The sequence below is a fragment of the Ailuropoda melanoleuca genome, chromosome 17 (genome assembly GCF_002007445.2).
Source record: "Ailuropoda melanoleuca isolate Jingjing chromosome 17, ASM200744v2, whole genome shotgun sequence".
In the NCBI taxonomy this organism is placed as follows: domain Eukaryota; kingdom Metazoa; phylum Chordata; class Mammalia; order Carnivora; family Ursidae; genus Ailuropoda; species Ailuropoda melanoleuca.
This window is the reverse complement of record NC_048234.1, coordinates 24,617,856-24,636,707: the sequence shown is the minus strand read 5'-3', so window position 1 is coordinate 24,636,707 and position 18,852 is coordinate 24,617,856. Positions and strand designations below refer to the sequence as shown.

The window sequence follows — 18,852 nt, the reverse complement described above, 5'->3', positions numbered from 1 at the left end:
TTTAAATAAGACAAGGCCACAGGGCTTGAGGGAAGATTTGAGGGTCTCTCTGTCCATCCTATGGCCATGTGAGATGGACCCTCCATCAAGCCAAAAATACAGTGGTCAAAATTAAGTCACACGTGGGAACTACATTTAAAAACTTAGGGAGTTTCTTTCTCTTTCGCATCCCTGAAAGTTTCTGAAAGAGAAATAAGAACCATACCAGGTAAATAATAAGCAACGAGACAGTCAAGCCAAGCATGAGAACACACAGACTTCTGTTACTGGTAAGGCACGTATCCTGCCACAGCACACTAGTACGTTCGCTCCACTTGTCAGGCTACCACCTTTACAAAGGGAAGAGCTGTACTTAAAAAACCCTCAATAGAAAAAAATGATTGGTAAACAGAGTTTACCACATACATTCAATTTGAACATGAAAAGGAACATCGAAATAAATTACAGTTAAAAAGGCCAGGACAGCAGCACTTTGATATGGAAGGTTAGGTTGTACAGTCCTCTCCAAGAAATATCCTCTTTCATTATCTACTTAGTCTACAGGGGCCAGCCGTGTCTGCTGTGATCCTGAAAAGGATTCAGTATCAGCTACAGCTTTTGATTGTATAGCAACTTCTTTGCCCCAGTAGGCGAACTTAATCTTTTTTACCCCTTTGTAGGACTAAGGGCTCCTTTAACAGAAAATTTATTCACACCCAAGAACCAGGACCATCTATTGTCTGACTTTCAGATGGGATTACTGGGGCAGTTCCCATATTTTTTTCCTTGTCTTTCACCAGAGTGATTAACAGGAAACAAGTCACTTTATTAAGTATAAACACTGCATACCATGACTTTTACCCATGGAAATGACTCTCCCCATCTTTAACAACTTACAGAGAGGTTTGTCAAGCCCGGAGGTGAATTCACTATTTTTTTCATGGAATTCAGAATCTCTCTCTTCCCCCAGGATACAAAAATATTTTATCCTTGAACCTTCATGAGCAAAGGCTTGCAAATTCCTGACTTCCTATGGCCCCACACTAGTTAGGAATTAATGCTTTTTCTTCTTTGGCATCAGCTCAAGAGTAAATTGGTATGAGCTGGCACTCTGATGGAATTCTTATCAGTAGCACTTGGTAAGTGGTATTTCCTAGGATCATGTGGTACCACGAGGTTCACTCAGATATTTAGTCTTCTAGGACTCTGACCAGAGCCAAAGGGGGTCTAGAATATCACTGGGAAGCTTCAGCAAAGCTCATGATCAAGGTCTGCCCTTCATCTGCTCCAGAGATGAAATCTGAACTACTGCAATGAGGCCAAGACCCAAGAAGGAAGAGGACCGACCACCTATTTTTGTGTTCTGTTGCCTGCTTCCTTGGGAATTGTGCAACTTTTTTCTCCCCTCTCCTTTGAACTGAGATGCTTTTACCAGACCGCTTGATAACTCATAAGAAATGCGAGTTTACAGAAGCAGAAATTCCAGTAAAGACAGTTCCCTAGGAACGGTCTATATTTTTATATATCACAAGATACTTGACATTCTTGACGTTTATTTAGAAGTCAATGGACAACATGTTTCTCATGAAATGTCAAAGCTGAGTTGTTTACCGGGTTTTTTCCTAAGATTTTATTTATTTGAGATAGAGCAAGAGAGCACAAGCAGGGCAGAGGAGCAGAGGGAGAGGGAGAAGCAGCTTCCCTGATGAGCAGGGAGCCCGAAGAGGGGCTCAATCCCAGGACGCCGAGGTCATGACCTGAGCCAAAGGCAGATACTCAACCGACTGAACCAACCAAGCGCCCCTGTTTATTGTTTAAAACCAACAGATTATATAAACATACATATAGTAACCTTAAAAGAATCAATATCTCTTTAACTGTTCCTGGTCAATTTTAGATGTAAACAACATACCGAGTGGCAGCAACTTGTTATTTTCCAATGGCGAGAACAGACATTGACCTTCCTATTTCGTGCCAGAAACTGCTAAATGCCTTGTGAGTGTTAGCCATTCTCATCTTCCCAGGGCCCCTACAAGGCAGGTATTCTCATCCCCATTGGGTCTCAGGGTTGAAAAAAGGTCACAGAACTAATGAGAGGCTGGGACAGGATTCAAGTCTAAAGATCTAAGCCAATATCCACCTTTGTTCAAGTACAGCTCGTGGCCTTAAGAGTGACAACCAGACAAGGAATCAACAAAAACCAAACATTAGCAAGGAGAGATCTTCCTCCCAGGCCTTAAGTTAGAATCTCACTTTTTTTGTTAAGCAAACTAATAATCTTTGCAAGGGTCTTGAACACTATAAATTCCTACAGACACAGGGATGAGTTCTGGGTTCCAGGACTGAGAAGATAGGGCCTGTCTGAGGGAAACAGATCTTACACTTGGCATCAGCAAACCTGTAGCTGGTCTATTTTCACAAGCTAGACCACTTCCCCTTCCCTTAGACCCCAGAAAACCCCACTCTTTCCCAGTAATGTCTAGAAACAGGGATGGTCTTTCCTACCTTCAGAATCTGGTCCCCTTCTTGAAGGCCTTCTTGCTCTGCCGAGGTACCCTCTTGAATGCCAGCCACAAATATCCCAACATCATTGCCACCAGCCAACCGGAGGCCCACGCTGTCTCCCTTCTTAAACCTCACCATTTTGGTGTTGGGACTGCAATGAGTTCAGTTTTAGAAAAGAAAGACGGGAGATTTTTCTTTGTAAAGGGGGAACCGACATTAGCAGTGAAAGATTTAATTTCTTCCATCTGTAGAGAGATTTACATGTTATAAAGCTCTCATTTTTATCATTTTATCTTTTTTGGGACTGTGAGATGAGTATCAGTAGGCCCACTTAAGTGGTTAGTAAGTAGAAATACATATGTTTAAATAAACTCATTCAAGATTAGAAAGCAAACAAAAGGCAGGGTTAGGCCATCTGACTCCCAGTTCAGGATTCTTCCAAAGGAGAGCCTACTGCCACCACAGTCTGGGTTCAGCAAGGCCTGATCCTACTCCAGGAGCTGCTGCTCTTGACTACCACTGAGCCAGGGGTTCTCATTATCCAGAGCAGAGCACTGTGTCATTTCTCCCCTCCCACCACACCCTGGGATCATCAGGATACCGCAGCCCCTTACAGAGGCCCTGTAGTGAAGCAGTACTGCACCTGTTTGGGGGCTACTGATCGTACACTCAAATACTCAAAATCACATTCTGGAAAAGCAGTCTTATCAGATACGTAGGCAAGCATTCAAAGTTAACATCACAAAGTTCCCCCAATTCCACATTTTACTTTCCTACAAGTTATTTCTTTCTCATAAACACCAGCAACAGAGGTTGGTTAAAGGTGGCTCATTATATGCGAAATCATCATCTGTTGTTAAAAACACCATTCTTCTGGATTTCAGTTAAGGAGACTGAGGGGTGTGGAAGGAGAAAGGAAAAGAGAGACTGAAATACATACCCGTATATTGCTTCATCTTCAGGACTAGGACGAAGAAAAGTTCTTGGGGCTGCTTTTGGTTGAGGAGCTGTGTATAAAAAAAATCTATCATTAACCTGGACTAATAGGAGTGAGTCTGTTTCTATAACGATCATAAAATCCACAAATATTCAAGCCTGTACCTTATGCTACATATAAGCCAACACATCAAACAACAAAAGTAAGTCTTTAAAGTGAAGTTTAATTTTGAGGCATTAGCAGGTGCCAGTGGTTTCTCAAAATAAGTGGGGTAACAAATGACACTTCCAAAATGCAAGGTGCGCACTCACATCCAAAAGAAGAGAGTATTTTTACAACTTAAAAACCCCATAAATCTCTCTTTTCCATCAATAAATATTTAAGCATGTAAAATCATGATGGTAATTTTAGGGTGATGAGGGCAGGACTAGGGGGTAGGGTGGAGATCAGAGGCAGGAGACAAAAGGACTTCATCTAATCAAGTAAGACAAAATGTGACTGTGACAGGATTGGAAATAGATATATTTGGTCTCTGCCCCCAGTTCCTGATACACAGGTCCTAAAATCCCTGTAGTTTCTACCAGTGGTAGGGGTGCCAGGAGCATCTTCAGCTGTTTGCCTTCAATTCCTGACACAGAACTGCTACATCCCTTAGAATTTCCTGGGTGGCAGAGCATCTTTTGTTCTAAAGAGATAACTCCTAGATAGTCCCAGAAAGAGCAAGCCATGATTAGAAGCTTGAAACTTTCAGCCTACCTACCCACCATCTGGAAGGGGACAGGGATTGGAGACTGGGATTAATCACTGATCACGCATATGACACAGATTCCATAAAATCCATAAACTATGGAATTTGGAGTGCTTCAGGGTTGGTGAACACATCAAGATACTGGGAAGGCTGGAATGCCTGGAGATGTCCTCTCAGACATGGCAGCTCTGTGCCCCTTGCCCTATACCTTGCTTCCATTTGGCTGTTCTTCAGTGTATCCTTTCTAAGAACTGGTAATAGTAAGTAAAGGGCTTTCCCGAGTTCTGTGAGCCAGCCTAGCAAATTATCAAACCTGAGTGAGGAGGGGGTTGTAGAATCCCTCAGTTCAGAGCCGCCTGGACAGAAGTACAGGTGACACCTGGGAACTGGGAGTGGTGTCTGAAGTGGAAGCTTCTTACTGGACTAAGTCCTTCACCCGTGGGGTCTACACTAATTACGGGTAGTCAGGGCCAGAACAACCAGTTGGTGTCTGGAGAACTTGAGAATTGGTAGCTGAGTAGCGGAAGAAACTCACGCACTTGCTGTCAGAAATGTTAAGAGCAGAACAGTTTGGGCCAGGACCAGGGATGACACAAGGACCATAACTCATCAAATATAACAAAATGTGACCAATCTATTGGCATATAGGAAGAGCTGTTATTCTTTATGTTTTTTCAATATAAGAGAAAGACTGGAGTCCCTCTTCCATATGAAGAATGATTTTTTTAAAATTTCTCTCTCCTTCCAGTCACCCTCTGCAATTACCAAGCACACACTTTTGAACACATTTAAAGGACCCTCACCTGGTGGTTCCTCCTGGTATCTGGGTTCCTTGCTGTTCTCTGTGCCAAGTGCAGCTGCAGTATCACCGGAGGACTTAAAGGGAGTGGGTGTGGCGCCCATCCTGGACCATCTGTTCTGCATGTCCTCTCTTGAACTGAAGCACACATCATGTTAACGTCTCACAACGTAACCACGAATATGTATGCGTGTACGCTCACGGGGTCGCGTGGGAGGGGAAGTATACATCATCTTACTTTGGCCTTTCCTTCAGCTTTTCATTTGAGGAATGACAGTCATAATCGGAATATTGCTGCCGTCTCTCCTCTGGAGAAAATGATCGGTTTGACTCTATTTCTGAGATATCTGGTTTCAAAAATAAGGAAAGACTTCTTATTAAAATATTTAAGACCTGTACCAGAAATGATACTATTCTCTGGGTAAGGCAACATGAGAAATGGAAAAGAGGCAGGCAGTAACTGTGCTATTAGTCTAGCAGTCTTCCCTTGAAGAAAATCTGAGCCTCTAAAGGGGAAGGCATTAATTAATAAAGAGGAAGCCAAATTCAGAATTTTATGTTCCCCTTTCATTATACTTTCCTTCAAAGCTGCTACTGAGGAATCAAAATTCAATTACTGGATCATATATGTATACACTTATTTTTAACCACACAGAGCAGTGCCTCTCAAACTTTAATGTGCATATGAATCACCTGGGATCTTTTAGAATGCAGCTGTTCTGGGGCAGGGCCTGCAATTCTGTGATTCTAGTAAGCTCCTGAATGTTCACGCCGCTGGTGGGCTGACGACCATACTTAGAATAGCAAGGAAGTAACCTATAAGCACCTAGCATGCTGGGAATATTTCTCATGCTCTGTTTTCCTGCACTGCACTCATAGCAGTAACCAAATGATTAGACTTTTGATATAATGGAAGCTAAACTAAGTCTTAAGATTTAAAAGTAATTCTTTAAAAAACCAATACATCTGTCTTCAAACTTGAGAACTTAGTATTTTCTAAACTCTTCTGCACGAAGGCATACTAGATAATTAGGAAGTATCATGGCTACTTATTTTTATCGGTAATTTATACATGGTTAAAATGTTACCCCATGTATAATTCATATTCTAGAAATGAATATTGCTTCCTAAGACAAAAGAGGTGACACAGACTGCTAATCAATGAATGCCACAATATTCAGCCATTCTGACTGGTTCTTTACTGTAGCGTCTACCTATTTTAGCTATCTTCCATATGACCCTCTCTTTGTCGGAAATATTCATATCTACTTTTTAAAAATCTACAAGAAAGTGCAAGAAATGAGCAGTTTACAAGTGGATGTGCTTAGGTCTCTGAACCACTCATACACACTTTTTTTACTAGTAAGTTTTGGTTTCAGTGGCCTAAATCAAAGAGTCCACTGGGGAGTTCACGAGTGCACCCGAATTTCATATTGGAAAACGAATTTCAACAGACACTTTAATAAGTAAATCACCACCACTTACTGTAATTAAAGTTTAAAAGAGAAGCTTTTGTCAGAAATTTAATTTCCAGCTAGATGACTATGCTAAATTGAGTTGAGAATGCAAAAGCAAAGCCTTCCTTGCTTCCAGCTAAGCTCACAGCCTCCCCTTCTTTACCTTCTATTTCTGAGTCGCTGTCATTTAATGATGGGATGTTGATGAGCGTTTGCTTGCTGTCTCTCAACACCACCAGCTGGAGTTTTCCTCTTGACTTTTCTATCAGTTTGCGGGCGTCCGTTAGAGACATGTTCTCAGTTACAGTTCCATTTATCTGTGTTTATGAGGAATGGTCATGTTACATGCAGTGCAACTACTCACAGTGACAGAAAGTTTGTATTTTTCCCTCCTAAGAGTATAAAGGCTTTGGCTCAGCTATTCAAGCAGACACAGGCTTTAGGATGACTGAATGAATAAAAATGATCCTTTAAATTAAATTTCACCCTGCATGACTCGATCCCAAATACAGGCATGAGAGAGCTGTGGTATACTTAAGTTACTCTGCTAATTTATTTAACTTCCAAGCTCAAGACAATGGTTTGGTTTACTACTGGAACATGTTGCCTGATTCAAGAGGTTTATAAAAACTATTAAACATGCAACATTCATATACTACCAACTCTCCCTCTCATCTTTCCTTAGTTTAGGGAATAGGAGCTTAAAATTCGAAGAAACAGGGAAGGAGGAGGTATTCACTGAGATTTTTTTTTACACTGTTTTTACACTGTTACAAATCTCCATGTCTGGTTTCCGTGATAAAACTCACCCTGCTGGCCCCTCCCAGCTTTTGTTTCACTGATGACTCCCATCTCAACAAAGCCTCACTGTGTCAGCAACTGAGATGTGAAATTTGGACTAGAAAGCCAAACATGAATTCAGTTGTTCTCTACCCTGGTACACCCACCTTGAGAATTATGTCTCCTTCATGCAGGTTGCCATCCTTAGTTGCCAGACCAGTTCTGGTCATTTCCTTTATGAAGATCTGACTCCCAAGCCGAAGACCGTACTCTAGGGGACAAACACATATACATATTTCATCCACTTGTTCAGAACACTTAGTCCAGTTTTTAGGTCAATTTAAAAATATTTATGAAAAATTAATTTTGCCTATGGGACATTCTGTAGGACAGCTAGCCTGGACTCATTGAAAAAGTCAGTGTCCAAAAAACCAAAACAAAACAAAACAAAAAAACACAACAACAACAAGAAGACAGAGGGACTGTTCTAGATTAAAATAAGACATAAAAACCCAATATATGCATGAAGCTTCACTAGATCCTTGATCCAGTGTGGGACAGAGGTGGCGAGTGGGTTACCTTATTTTGAAGCAACTTGAGTATATTAAAAGGGGGATTAATGTTAATTTTCTTAAGAACCGGTAATGGAATTACAGTTACATAGAATGTTCTTATCCTGTGGAGATACCTGATGAAATATTTAGGGGTAAAGGGCCACCCTTGCAACTTACTTTCAAGCAGTTCCAAAAAACCACTGAGAGATAAAAGTAGTGTGGCAAAGGAAGACAGGAAGAAGAAAGGAGAAAGAAAACAAATGTGGCAAAATGTTAACAAATGGAAAAACTAGGTGAAGGCTGTATGAATATTAAAATTGACACAACATTAAACTGGGAACAAAAAAACCAATTCAGTACATCTCAGTAAACATATTCTGCTGACAATCCTGTTGCCTACAGGAAGACACTGCAAAAAGTATTCCCTTCATGCCTAACAATTGAGACATGTGGGGTTTGGCACTGAAAAAATTTCAGTGTGCAAAGAAAACAGATCAGTAAGCCAGGCAAAGCAATAAAGTATTTAACTAAAACCAGCATGTTCTGGGAGTTTATGAACTTTGAATTGCTCTCAAAAGAAAACACACTGTATTTTACTAAGTATGCATATTTAAAAGTATTTTAAATACTATTCGGACTCTTCTTTTACTTATTAAACTTGTAAAAATATCTAGCTTAAGGATAAATTTTGGTTATTTTAGGAAGCTACCACAACCTAGCAGGTTTTAAAAGAGGCACATTCAAATTTTATTATTATCATTCTGGACTCAAAATCTTATAATTCCAAAACAAAGTAACTTTCTACCATTTAGAAAAGTTATGAAGTAGATTTAAAGAAACACTTTTTTATTCAAGTATAATTAACATACAATGTTATATTAGTTTCAGGTACACAAAATAACGAAACAACAATTTATTTTTTGAAAATTTTATTTATGAGAAGGGGAGAGAGAGAGCACAAGCACAGGCAGGGGAGACAGAGGGATAAGCAGACCCCCCACTGATCAGGGAGCCTGACATGGGGCTCAATCCCAGGATCCTGAGATCATGACCAGAGCTGAAGGCAGATGTTTAACTGACTGAGCCACCCAGGCACCCCTGATTCAACAATTTTGTACATTACTCAGTACTCATCACGATGAGTGATCCCCTTCACCTATTCCACCCATCCCCTCACCCCCCCCCCCCCCCCNACCCCCCCCCCCGCCAGCAACCACCAGTTTGTTCTCTAAAATAAATTTCAAGTGCTTTACAGTAAGTTAGCATCAGACCTTACCACAATGATTGAAAGCGTTGAGGTCCACCCCCACCCCTTTAGGAAGCTGACAAGAAAGAATAAGGAAGGGTAAGACAGCATCTCCATGGTTAACAATTCCTTACTGGTTAAACAGCCAGCCTCTCAGCCCAGAAGAGAAGGCTGAGACAGCTTGAGTGATGATTTCTTTCTCATACTATCAATAATCCCTCTATCTTAAAAGCTGCAGTCTTACTGCACAGTTGCAAATAGGTTGCTATTGGTATATTTTGGGCATTTCTTAAATGGAAAAAAAATAAGCTGACCAGTTTCTAAGACATTTACCAGCAAAGCTATCTGGTGCCCATGAATGTAACAGCAGGACATATAAATGGATCATATTTTTCTTAGTCCAATGTAGGTCTTGCCTACTGCTACATTTCTTTAAAGATTAATTTTTGTGCAGCCCTAGCTACTGATAGCTAAATTATTGTGTAATCCTAGCAAACAGTGGCAAAATATCTTTTTAAAAAAATGGAACTTTTTTCCCCTGATGAATTCCAGGTTTAAATAACAAAATGGCCCAGGAGTAAAATGCTATCTTAGCAAAGGCACATAAGCCCCTTTTATCCTTGATAGTATTACTAAGACCAGGCATGACCTGGGCAATCTCTTATAACAGACAAGATTTTTTCAAATTGTGGGTTACAACTTTAATTCGTGACTCTTGAAATCAATTTAGTAAGTTATGAACAGCATTTTAAAAATGTAATGTAATGGAACCTCTCAGAATGCATCCACAGAATAAGCACCGTTCCATGAAAGGCTTGTTCAAGTTTTTGATATGGAGGTGCATCCATGATTGTTTGCAAGATGTGGGTCTTTCTGTGGTGGAAGGAGAGGAGGAGGGAAAGAAGGGGAAAGGGGAAGAGGAAAAGTTTGAAAAGCACTGCCTTGGGTAATTAAAAAACCTGGGGACAAGTCCTATAGAATGTGCATCAGGCCTCTCCGAAGGAGGTCTCATGCCAAGTCATTCGCAAAATTTCTCTACAGTCCATCTTTCAGTCTGGGAGCAGAGCTGTTTCTACTGTACAATTCTTGGGAGATGAATAGTATGTCATTATCAGATTCTGCAGAATCCTTAAACCTCCCAAGATGCACATTACTTACAAATAGTGCAAACTCTATTTCTCCTTTACTTTCTGGGACTGGCCTCTACGTACCCCATTACTCACATCCCCGTTCCTCTTCAGGTACCGCAATGGGCACCTAGTTCTATAACTCGACTTTGTGTTCCACTAGAAGTAAAAACAAAATTAACCCTTTCCTCAGGCCATTTGAAATGCAAATTCCCAACCTAAAGGGCAAGAAGTTCCTTTGCATCCTGGGGTACTCTTCATCTCTTTTCCTCCTGGAAGGAGAATTAGAGAACAAAAGTAGATAAAAGGTATGTTATAAGTAATTTAAGAAGTCAGAACCAAGAACTGATGCAAGGAATATTTCTCCACTGGCCCTAAAGCCCTGTTCATTCACCTACTTGTTTCTGATCATCTACTTCCAGGAGATGGAGTTCGAGTTCTGGCTCCACCACATACTTACTGGCTTCAAGATGTGGGCAAGTCACTTCCCTTCTTGGAGTTTCAGATCCTCACGTAAACTACAGGTACTACTGGCTTATCTAGCTTCCACACGGGGCTATAGTGAATTTTGGATGAAACGAAGGGTGTGCAAGTGTTCCAAGGAATGCAGTGTGGGACAGGCAGCCTGGACCTGGGCCCACCTCATCTGTGGGCACACCAAAAGCTCTTTGCAGCATAGTCCCCACAACTGTACAACAGGAATGAAATCTCCTACCTACCAGGGTTCTGGTGAGGATTAACAGAGTATTTACTCAGCACAGGCCTGACACAGAGCAAAAACTCAAGATCAGCTAGAGTCCCTATCCACTCCCATGGTTTCACCACTTAAGCTACACTAGGCTCACCAGGAGAGCTTGCTAACACACAGATTCTAAGGGCTCTTTGCAGTGTTTCTGATTCCGTGGGGCGAAGCTGGGGCCTGAGAATCTGCATTTACAGCAAGGTGGTGCTTATGCTGCTTTGAGAACTCCTGGCCTAGGAGTTTAAAGCCACATTTCTTTTTTTTTTTTTTTTTAAGATTTTATTTATTTATTCGACAGAGATAGAGACAGCCAGCGAGAGAGGGAACACAAGCAGGGGGAGTGGGAGAGGAAGAAGCAGGCTCATAGCGGAGGAGCCTGATGTGGGGCTCGATCCCATAACACCAGGATCACGGCCTGAGCCGAAGGCAGACGCTTAACCGCTGTGCCACCCAGGCGCCCCTAAAGCCACATTTCTGCAGCCTGACTCTGCATTAATGACAGCTAGTTAATGAACTTTTCTGTGCCTCACTTTCCTTGTCTATGTAATGAAGCTTTAAGAAACTCCCACATGAGGTGGTAATGAGGAAGAAAGAAATGGGCCATTTGGTGCAAAGCATCTGGGTCAGTGCTTGGCACACAGTAAGTGGCACGTAAGAGTTAGCTGTTGTAACAGTGCTTTTCTTCATCGCGCATGCCTACCTTCATTTGCTTTGCTTTTCATCAGAAGGACCCCGATGGGCTTGTCCGAGTCTGGCTGGCCTGCGTGGTCCGGCCGCCCCCTTAGCTCAGGGCTGGGGCTGCGGGAGTGCAAGTGCTCGCGGCTGCGGCTCCGGGACTCCGAGTACCGGGCATCAGCCTGGGCCCTGCGGCCATACTCCGCCTCTGGGCTGTAGGTGCGGTCGTAGGCGCGGTGGTCATAGCCCTGGTCGTAGGCCTGGTCATACTGGTCATAGGCCCTGTCAGTGCTCCGGCCGCGGCTGTGCTCTCGAGCCCGCCCATAGTCGTCGTGGTCCAGGCCCCGCTCGAGGCTCCGGCCCCGGCTGCGCTCTCGGACCCGCCCGTAGTCGTCGTGGTCCAGGCCCCGCTCCAAGCTCCGGCCCCGGCTGCGCTCGCGCTCCCGGCTCCGCGCCCTCTCATGGGGACGCCCCCTCTCCGGGCTGTCCTCCCAGCTGCGGCTGCGCCCACCGTGGCTGCTGCGCCGGCTCCTCTCGCTGTACCCGCTGCGGGCACTTCTGCCGTCGTACTCGTCCATCACCTCGAAAGCACGGTCATCCTCATCCACGGGTGGGCTGCCCTGGGGTGGGGCCAGCTGGACCTTCCGGGGCCTCTTGACCACCTGTCACCCAAACACAGTGGGAATGCAGGACAATGACAAATATAGAGAATGCAGTGATTAAGAGCCCAGCCCTGGTTCTTTCAGTAAATCTCTGCCCCCCCTCAACTCATTAAGCCTCTGGTCCCTTGGGTAAAAAACATAGTTACAGGGTTGAGTATAAGACAATAAGTATAACTCTGAACACAGTGCCTCCAAAAATCTGCTTCTACTCAGAGTGTGGATAGCATCAAGGAACTTTAAATCACTGTTATAAAAACCCAGAAATTGAGACATTCTAGATACAACTGCCTAGATTCATCCAAAAGTCAATGTCATTATTGCGGGGGGGGGGGGGGACCCTTCTAGATTAAAAGGCACTGAAGAGATAAGGACCCAGTGCAGTGATTGAGCTCTGACTGGATCCTAGATGCAGAAAAAGTCTATCTAACATGTCTTGGGATTTGGACTGGATATTAGATGATACTTTAAAGACACTATTAATTTCCTTAGGTAGGATGATCGTGTTATAGTTGTGTAGAAGAATGTCCTTATTTAAGAAATGTATGCTGAAGTAAGCAGGACTGACACAGTCATATCTGTAACTTTCTTTCAAATGGTTCACTAAAAATATGCATTTGTATACACAGAAAAATCAAGATAAGACAGATTAACACTGTAAAGATATATTAAGTGTTTATTACACCGATCTTTGAACTTTCCCTTTTGTTTAAAAATTTCATAATATACAGTTGAAAAAAATAAATACCACATACCCAGTACATCCCCCTAGCACTGGCTTTAAACATACTGCATTCCAATTTTCGCTGCATATGTCCATTTGCCCGGCTGGAGTAGGCACTCCCTGCTCCAGACGCAGGTGGCATCTGGCTCATAGCTGATTCTCAACCAGTGTTTGCCGAATGAATGACTGAGCTATTAAATACATGAATGAATGCTATAGACTGTCAGTATCTCCTGAGAGTCTAGTTCAAGACATGACAGATCTTGTTTGGGCCTTTACAAATGGTTTTTGAGCTGAAATTTATTTTCTGTATTAATGCTGTTTTACAGGTGTTCTCAACCTAGTTAATTCTCTTTGGATTTTCTTTTTTTTTTTTTTTTTAAAGATTTTATTTATTTATTCGACAGAGATAGAGACAGCTAGCGAGAGAGGGAACACAAGCAGGGGGAGTGGGAGAGGAAGAAGCAGGCTCATAGCAGAGGAGCCTGATGTGGGGCTCGATCCCATAACACCGGGATCACGCCCTGAGCCGAAGGCAGACACTTAACCACTGTGCCACCCAGGCGCCCCCTCTTTGGATTTTCTAGCCTGGTTCCTGAGATAAGAGAATCATTGAAAGTTAGGAGAAGGATGAGGAAAAGGCAGGGAGAGATTACTTAGATCTTTACGTCATCCATTTGGATTTTCTAGCCTGGTTCCTGAGATAAGAGAATCATTGAAAGTTAGGAGAAGGATGAGGAAAAGGCAGGGAGAGATTACTTAGATCTTTACGTCATCCATAACATCACCCCAAAGTAGAGGAAACAAGAAATTAGCAGCCCCTAAATTATGTAATTCTGTCAAGTGCTTAAAAGCAAGTGGTAATTTTCTTCTGAGCATAAAAAACAAGGCGCTACTGAGGCAAGCTGAAAGCAAACCCAGAGCTTACAATGGCAGCGATCTTCCCACTTTTTCTCAGCTGCTGAACAGCAAATGAATGGAGCACATCCTCCATGGAGGTGCCATTAACCATGACCACCCTGTCATTTTCTCTGCAAACAAAAAATAAAAACAAGATGTGAAAAACCCCCATCTATTCACTGTAAATCATTTATTTAGGAACACAAAGAAGCAGCAAATTGACCCCAACTGCTTCAAAGACTCAGTGTCTGATGACTCCTGAGGCTGAATCAGTCCACTCAGTGTGAGCCCTTCTTATGAAGGAACCCATAAGCGGCTTAGCCCACTTTTGACACTGTCTACTGGAAACCAGTGGGGGATGACCCACACCAAAGGGTTCCTCCAGGAGGCACTCAGCAGTGGCCAGGTCCAGGCACAAAAGGAACTTCTGTATCACCCCCCCACCCCGACCGCAAGGTGCACGGTGGGCTTCAGAAAGTCTACAGAAATAGGCCCCACAGCAGCTTGATATCCCCCTGTGTTTTTAAGGGGAAGGGAAGAGATCAGGAATTTGCCTCAGATTATTAAAGAAATATTGAGGTCATTAACACCTTCTTACCTCATCCCCAAAACTACTTTTTAATTCTACACTGCTCTTTGTATGAAAGACTGCTGACTTAGATATAACCATACAGACATGAAATACCAACAGAACCTAAACTTTTGAGCTCTCTGGCCAAGGCAGTCATATAATTAATTTTAGATTCTGCCCTGAGAAATTATCCTGAGGGAACTGAGATATGCATCTCTTCAAATGGCATAGTCTCTTTAGACCAGAAGGCTAGAAATTGGAAAATCTGTGTTTTCATGTACTAAATTTTCCCAATTTCCATTCTTACAAATCAGATCATCATTAAGCCAAAGTATCCTCGTTAAATTCTGAATGAATATAAGGTAAAATAAATGTAAACTGTTGGGGGCAGGGGGGAAAGCAAGCTGATTTTATACTTCATATTCAGAAATGATTCCTAACCCTAGGAATGATAGCTATGACAGTTGTTAACTATTTCCCTGTGGAAATGACTGCTTACCACCCCCCCCAAAGATTGGATATCTCCAAAGGTCTGGGGATTGTTAAAACATGGTGTGTTACAGTCACAATTCTTGCTTAAAAACTTTTCTTTTTTTTAAATGGTTTTTTAAATTTAAATTCAATTAATTAACATATAGTGTATTATTAGTCTCAGAGGTAGAGAGGTCAGTGATTCATCAGTCTTACATAATACCCAGTGCTATTACATCACATGCCCTCCTTAATGTCCATCACTCAATTACTTCATGCCCCCCAAAAAGGTTTCAATTTATGTAAAAGTTTTTTGTTTTTTTTTTAGAAGTGCACATACCGCGCCCCCCCCAAAGCACCCTCTCCAGAACCAGGGAGTAGGGCTGGGAAACAAGGACACTCACTGAAGCAGCCCATCAGCGGGCCCTCCCGGGAGAACATCAGAAATGACAATTGACGTTTCTCCATTTTCAAAGTGGGGGTTGTCTCTGCCTCCAGACACTGCAATTCCAAATCCTCTTTTGGAATCCTGTTCATTGGAGTTAAGAGAAAAATTAAAAAAGAAAAATCCTTCCATAAGTGGCTTTCAGGATTTATTACAAGCACTCAATAAAATAAAGGTCAAACCAATAACCAGAGACAGCTCAGGAACAGAGGGCTTATAGAAACAAATGAGAAAATAAAGCACCATCCTGGTTAGCTAACAGGTTTACAAAGGGAAATTCCTTATCTAAAAGAAACAGTCTTGTGAAAGTCATAAAAGATTGATAGCATAGACTGGAGTTATCAGTAGAAGCTGGAAGAGGGTGGAAAATAACATCTTCTGTCCAAACAGGGATGTGCGATTCAAACCAGCAGTCTTACCTGTTCTCCTATCCTGGCCTGAGCTGGAACAGCTTCCATCACAACTGCATCTGTGCTAAAACCCTATCTTTAAAGTATACCTTTAACTTTCAAGTTAGGTGAACTGGTGGTTTCATTTTAACAAATAGGGTGGGGAAAAAATGGATTTTAAAGATAAAATAAAATCTGAAGATAAAATCTTAGTTTTAAGACCTTATGAGAAAGCAAAGCATTAAACTCCTTCCTGCATGCATAGAAGACAGAACATACAGATTAATTACATCGTGATTGGTCTAGAAATGTAAAACAGTGAACCCAATTAATACATAACCCTAATTCATTTCAGTGTTTAAAAAAGCTGAGCGCCCGGGGCGCCTGGCTGGCTCAGGCGGTGGAGCATGTGACTCTTGATCTTGGGGGTGTAAGTTCGAGCCCCATGTTGGGTGTAGGCATTACTTAAAAATAAAACCTTTAATAAAGCTAAACTCCCGAGGTTTCATCCAGATGATATGGCTGTATGTGATTATAACTGTAAATCAAGGTGTGCTTGTGCAGACATGTACTCAAGAGAATAAAAGAAAGCCTCTCCCCCCCATGGAAGATTTCCCACATGGGACCCACTGTGCCAACTGGAGACAAACAATTAGCAACACCAAACAGTGTTTCCATTTCTCCCCTCCTTTTCTCTCTAAATAACCTCGTCTGTCTAGAGATAAGTGAATACACTAAATAACCTGTAATTTTCTATTATACAGACCTTAACCAAAAAATACAATAACATGCATATCTTTGATAATGCAGTAATTATTGCCAGATACAATGCATCATCCACCTTAAGGGGAAAAAACTGTGTTTGGGCAATAATGAATAAGATCCATGACCTATAAACTCAAGGACCTGACTGTAGCATATATGAACTGTACAGCACTCACCTTTTGTAAGGTCACAGTGTACTGTTCCCATATCAGTTCCTCCATGCCTGGAGCCTGTTTTAAAATAGTAAGACCAATTTGATTAAAACCACGAACATTTCAATGCTAGAAATAAAGCTATAAATGAAAATGTCTCAATATAAGTGCAGTTCATACACTCTACAAACCAAAAAGACTTGGTATTTTTTAGGAACATGATATTACTTATTTTCAAACACTCCTTCAATCAAATGGCAGTCTTAATCATACTGGAAAATTAGTGAAATATGTAGTAAAAGATAAGAGATATATAAATATTAAGTGTTGAGCTTTTTTATTATCATCATTCCAAAACAATCATTATAAAATCCCTCAAAAAAGAAATCTAGAGTTTTTTCTTTTTTTTTTTTTAAGACTTATTTATTTACTTGAGGGACAGAGCCAGCATATGGAGGCAGAGGGAGAGGGAGAGAATTCCAAGCAGACTGCTGAGCGCAGAGCCCGACACGGGGCTCAATCTCATGACCTTGAGATCACGACCTGAACTGAAACCAAGAGTTGGACACTTAGCTCACTACACCACCCAGGCGCCCTGAAATCTAGAGTTTCAAACAGATGTATTTTTTTAAGATTTTATTTATTTATTTATTTGAGAGAGAGAGTGCATATGCACAAGGTGGGGGGGAGGAACAGAGGGGGAGGGAGAATCTGAGGCAGACTCAGCTGAGCACAGAGCCCAAGCTGGGGCTCCATCTTAGGACCCTGAGATCATGATATGAACCAAAACCAAGAGTCAAACAGGTATTTTTATTCTTTTTTTTAAATCACTGCTCCCTCCCTTCCTGTCAAAGATGATCTCTTAGGCAAATTTTATACATTTCTATGTCTAAAGGAATCCCTGGCCACCTCAGAGAGTGCGCAATTGGGTAACCTCTTCTCCATTAGTACTGTTGGATGTGAAAGATGAAAATAGCTGCATAAATTGATGGCGGCTTCTGTTTCTGACAGTATTCCAAGAGAGATGTCCAGAATACTAATAATAATCCATTAAATGCAGGCTGCCTTCAAGGAGAAATCCTTAAAGGCCAGAAATACCAAGAAAGCTCAAAGCCAGAGAGATAAACTAGCATTGAAGCAGGCATTTAAACAGGAGCCTGGGAAGAGATAAAACGTGGGATCCAAACAGGGTGGAGATTAGATCTGACTGGATGTAGTAGGGGAAAAAATACCATTAGGCAGATGGAGATGGCAGGGACACGTGCCTTGCTCATCCTCGACTCCGAGCAGAGTGGAAATAACTAAAAATATCTCCCTGGAGAATTCTATCAACAGACCTGTACTCACACAAATTTAGGACTACAATTCATATTACAGATATGACCACACCTCCTCAAAACACACTCAAAGTGGTTCTGCAGGGGCACCTGGGTGGCTCAGACGTTAAGCGTCTGCCTTCGGCTCAGGTCATGATCTTGGGGTCCTGGGATGGAGCCTCTCGTTGGGCTCTCTGCTCAGCAGGGAGTCTGCTTCTCTCTCTCTCTCTCAATAAGTAAAATCTTTTAAAAAATTGTTTAGACACACAGATCAATATAAAACAGAGAACCCAGAAATGCACTCTCAACTCTATGGTCAACTAATCTTTGACAAAGCAGGAAAGAATATCCATGGAAAAAAGACAGTCTCTTCAAATGGTATTGGGAAAATTGGGCAGCCACATGCAGAAGAATGAAACTGGACCATTTCCTTACACCATACACAAAAATAGACCCAAAATGGATGAAAGACCTAAATGTCAGACAGGAATCCATCAAAATCCTGGAGGAGAACACAGGAAGCAACCTCTGTGACCTCAGCCTCAGAAACTTCTTGCCAGACATGTCTCCAAAGGCAAAGGAAAAAAAGGCAAAAACGAACTATTGGGACTTCATCAAGATAAAAAGCTTTTGCACAGCAACAGAAACAGTCGACAAAACCAAAAGACACCCGACAGAATGGGAGAAGATACTTGGAAATGCCTTATCAGATAAAGGGCTAGTATCCAAAATCTATAAAGAACTTATCAAACTCAATACCCAAAGAACAAATAACCCAATCAAGAAATGGGCAGAAGACAGTTCTCCAAAGACGACATTTCTCCAAAGACGACATACAAATGGCCAACAGACACCCGAAAAAATGCTCAATATCACTCGGCATCAGGGAAATATAAATCAAAACCACAATG

General features: G+C 42.0%; 1 protein-coding gene across 8 annotated transcripts in view; it reads right to left on the bottom strand.

Annotated features, from left to right (window-relative positions):
• TJP2 (tight junction protein 2) overlaps window positions 1–18,852 on the bottom strand; it is a 114,843-nt gene that overhangs the window by 19,291 nt on the left and 76,700 nt on the right. For all 8 annotated transcript variants that reach the window (XM_019794666.2, XM_034646845.1, XM_034646844.1 and 5 more), the window contains 10 exons: window positions 16,650–16,703; window positions 15,279–15,403; window positions 13,861–13,963; window positions 11,575–12,211; window positions 7,373–7,476; window positions 6,589–6,742; window positions 5,207–5,315; window positions 4,973–5,106; window positions 3,425–3,491; window positions 2,485–2,635 (listed from right to left, as the gene is read on the bottom strand). In XM_019794666.2, coding sequence (XP_019650225.1) covers window positions 2,485–2,635; window positions 3,425–3,491; window positions 4,973–5,106; window positions 5,207–5,315; window positions 6,589–6,742; window positions 7,373–7,476; window positions 11,575–12,211; window positions 13,861–13,963; window positions 15,279–15,403; window positions 16,650–16,694 — 1,629 coding nt within the window. In that variant the 5' untranslated portion in view covers window positions 16,695–16,703. The remainder of the gene's footprint in view (window positions 1–2,484; window positions 2,636–3,424; window positions 3,492–4,972; window positions 5,107–5,206; window positions 5,316–6,588; window positions 6,743–7,372; window positions 7,477–11,574; window positions 12,212–13,860; window positions 13,964–15,278; window positions 15,404–16,649; window positions 16,704–18,852) is intronic.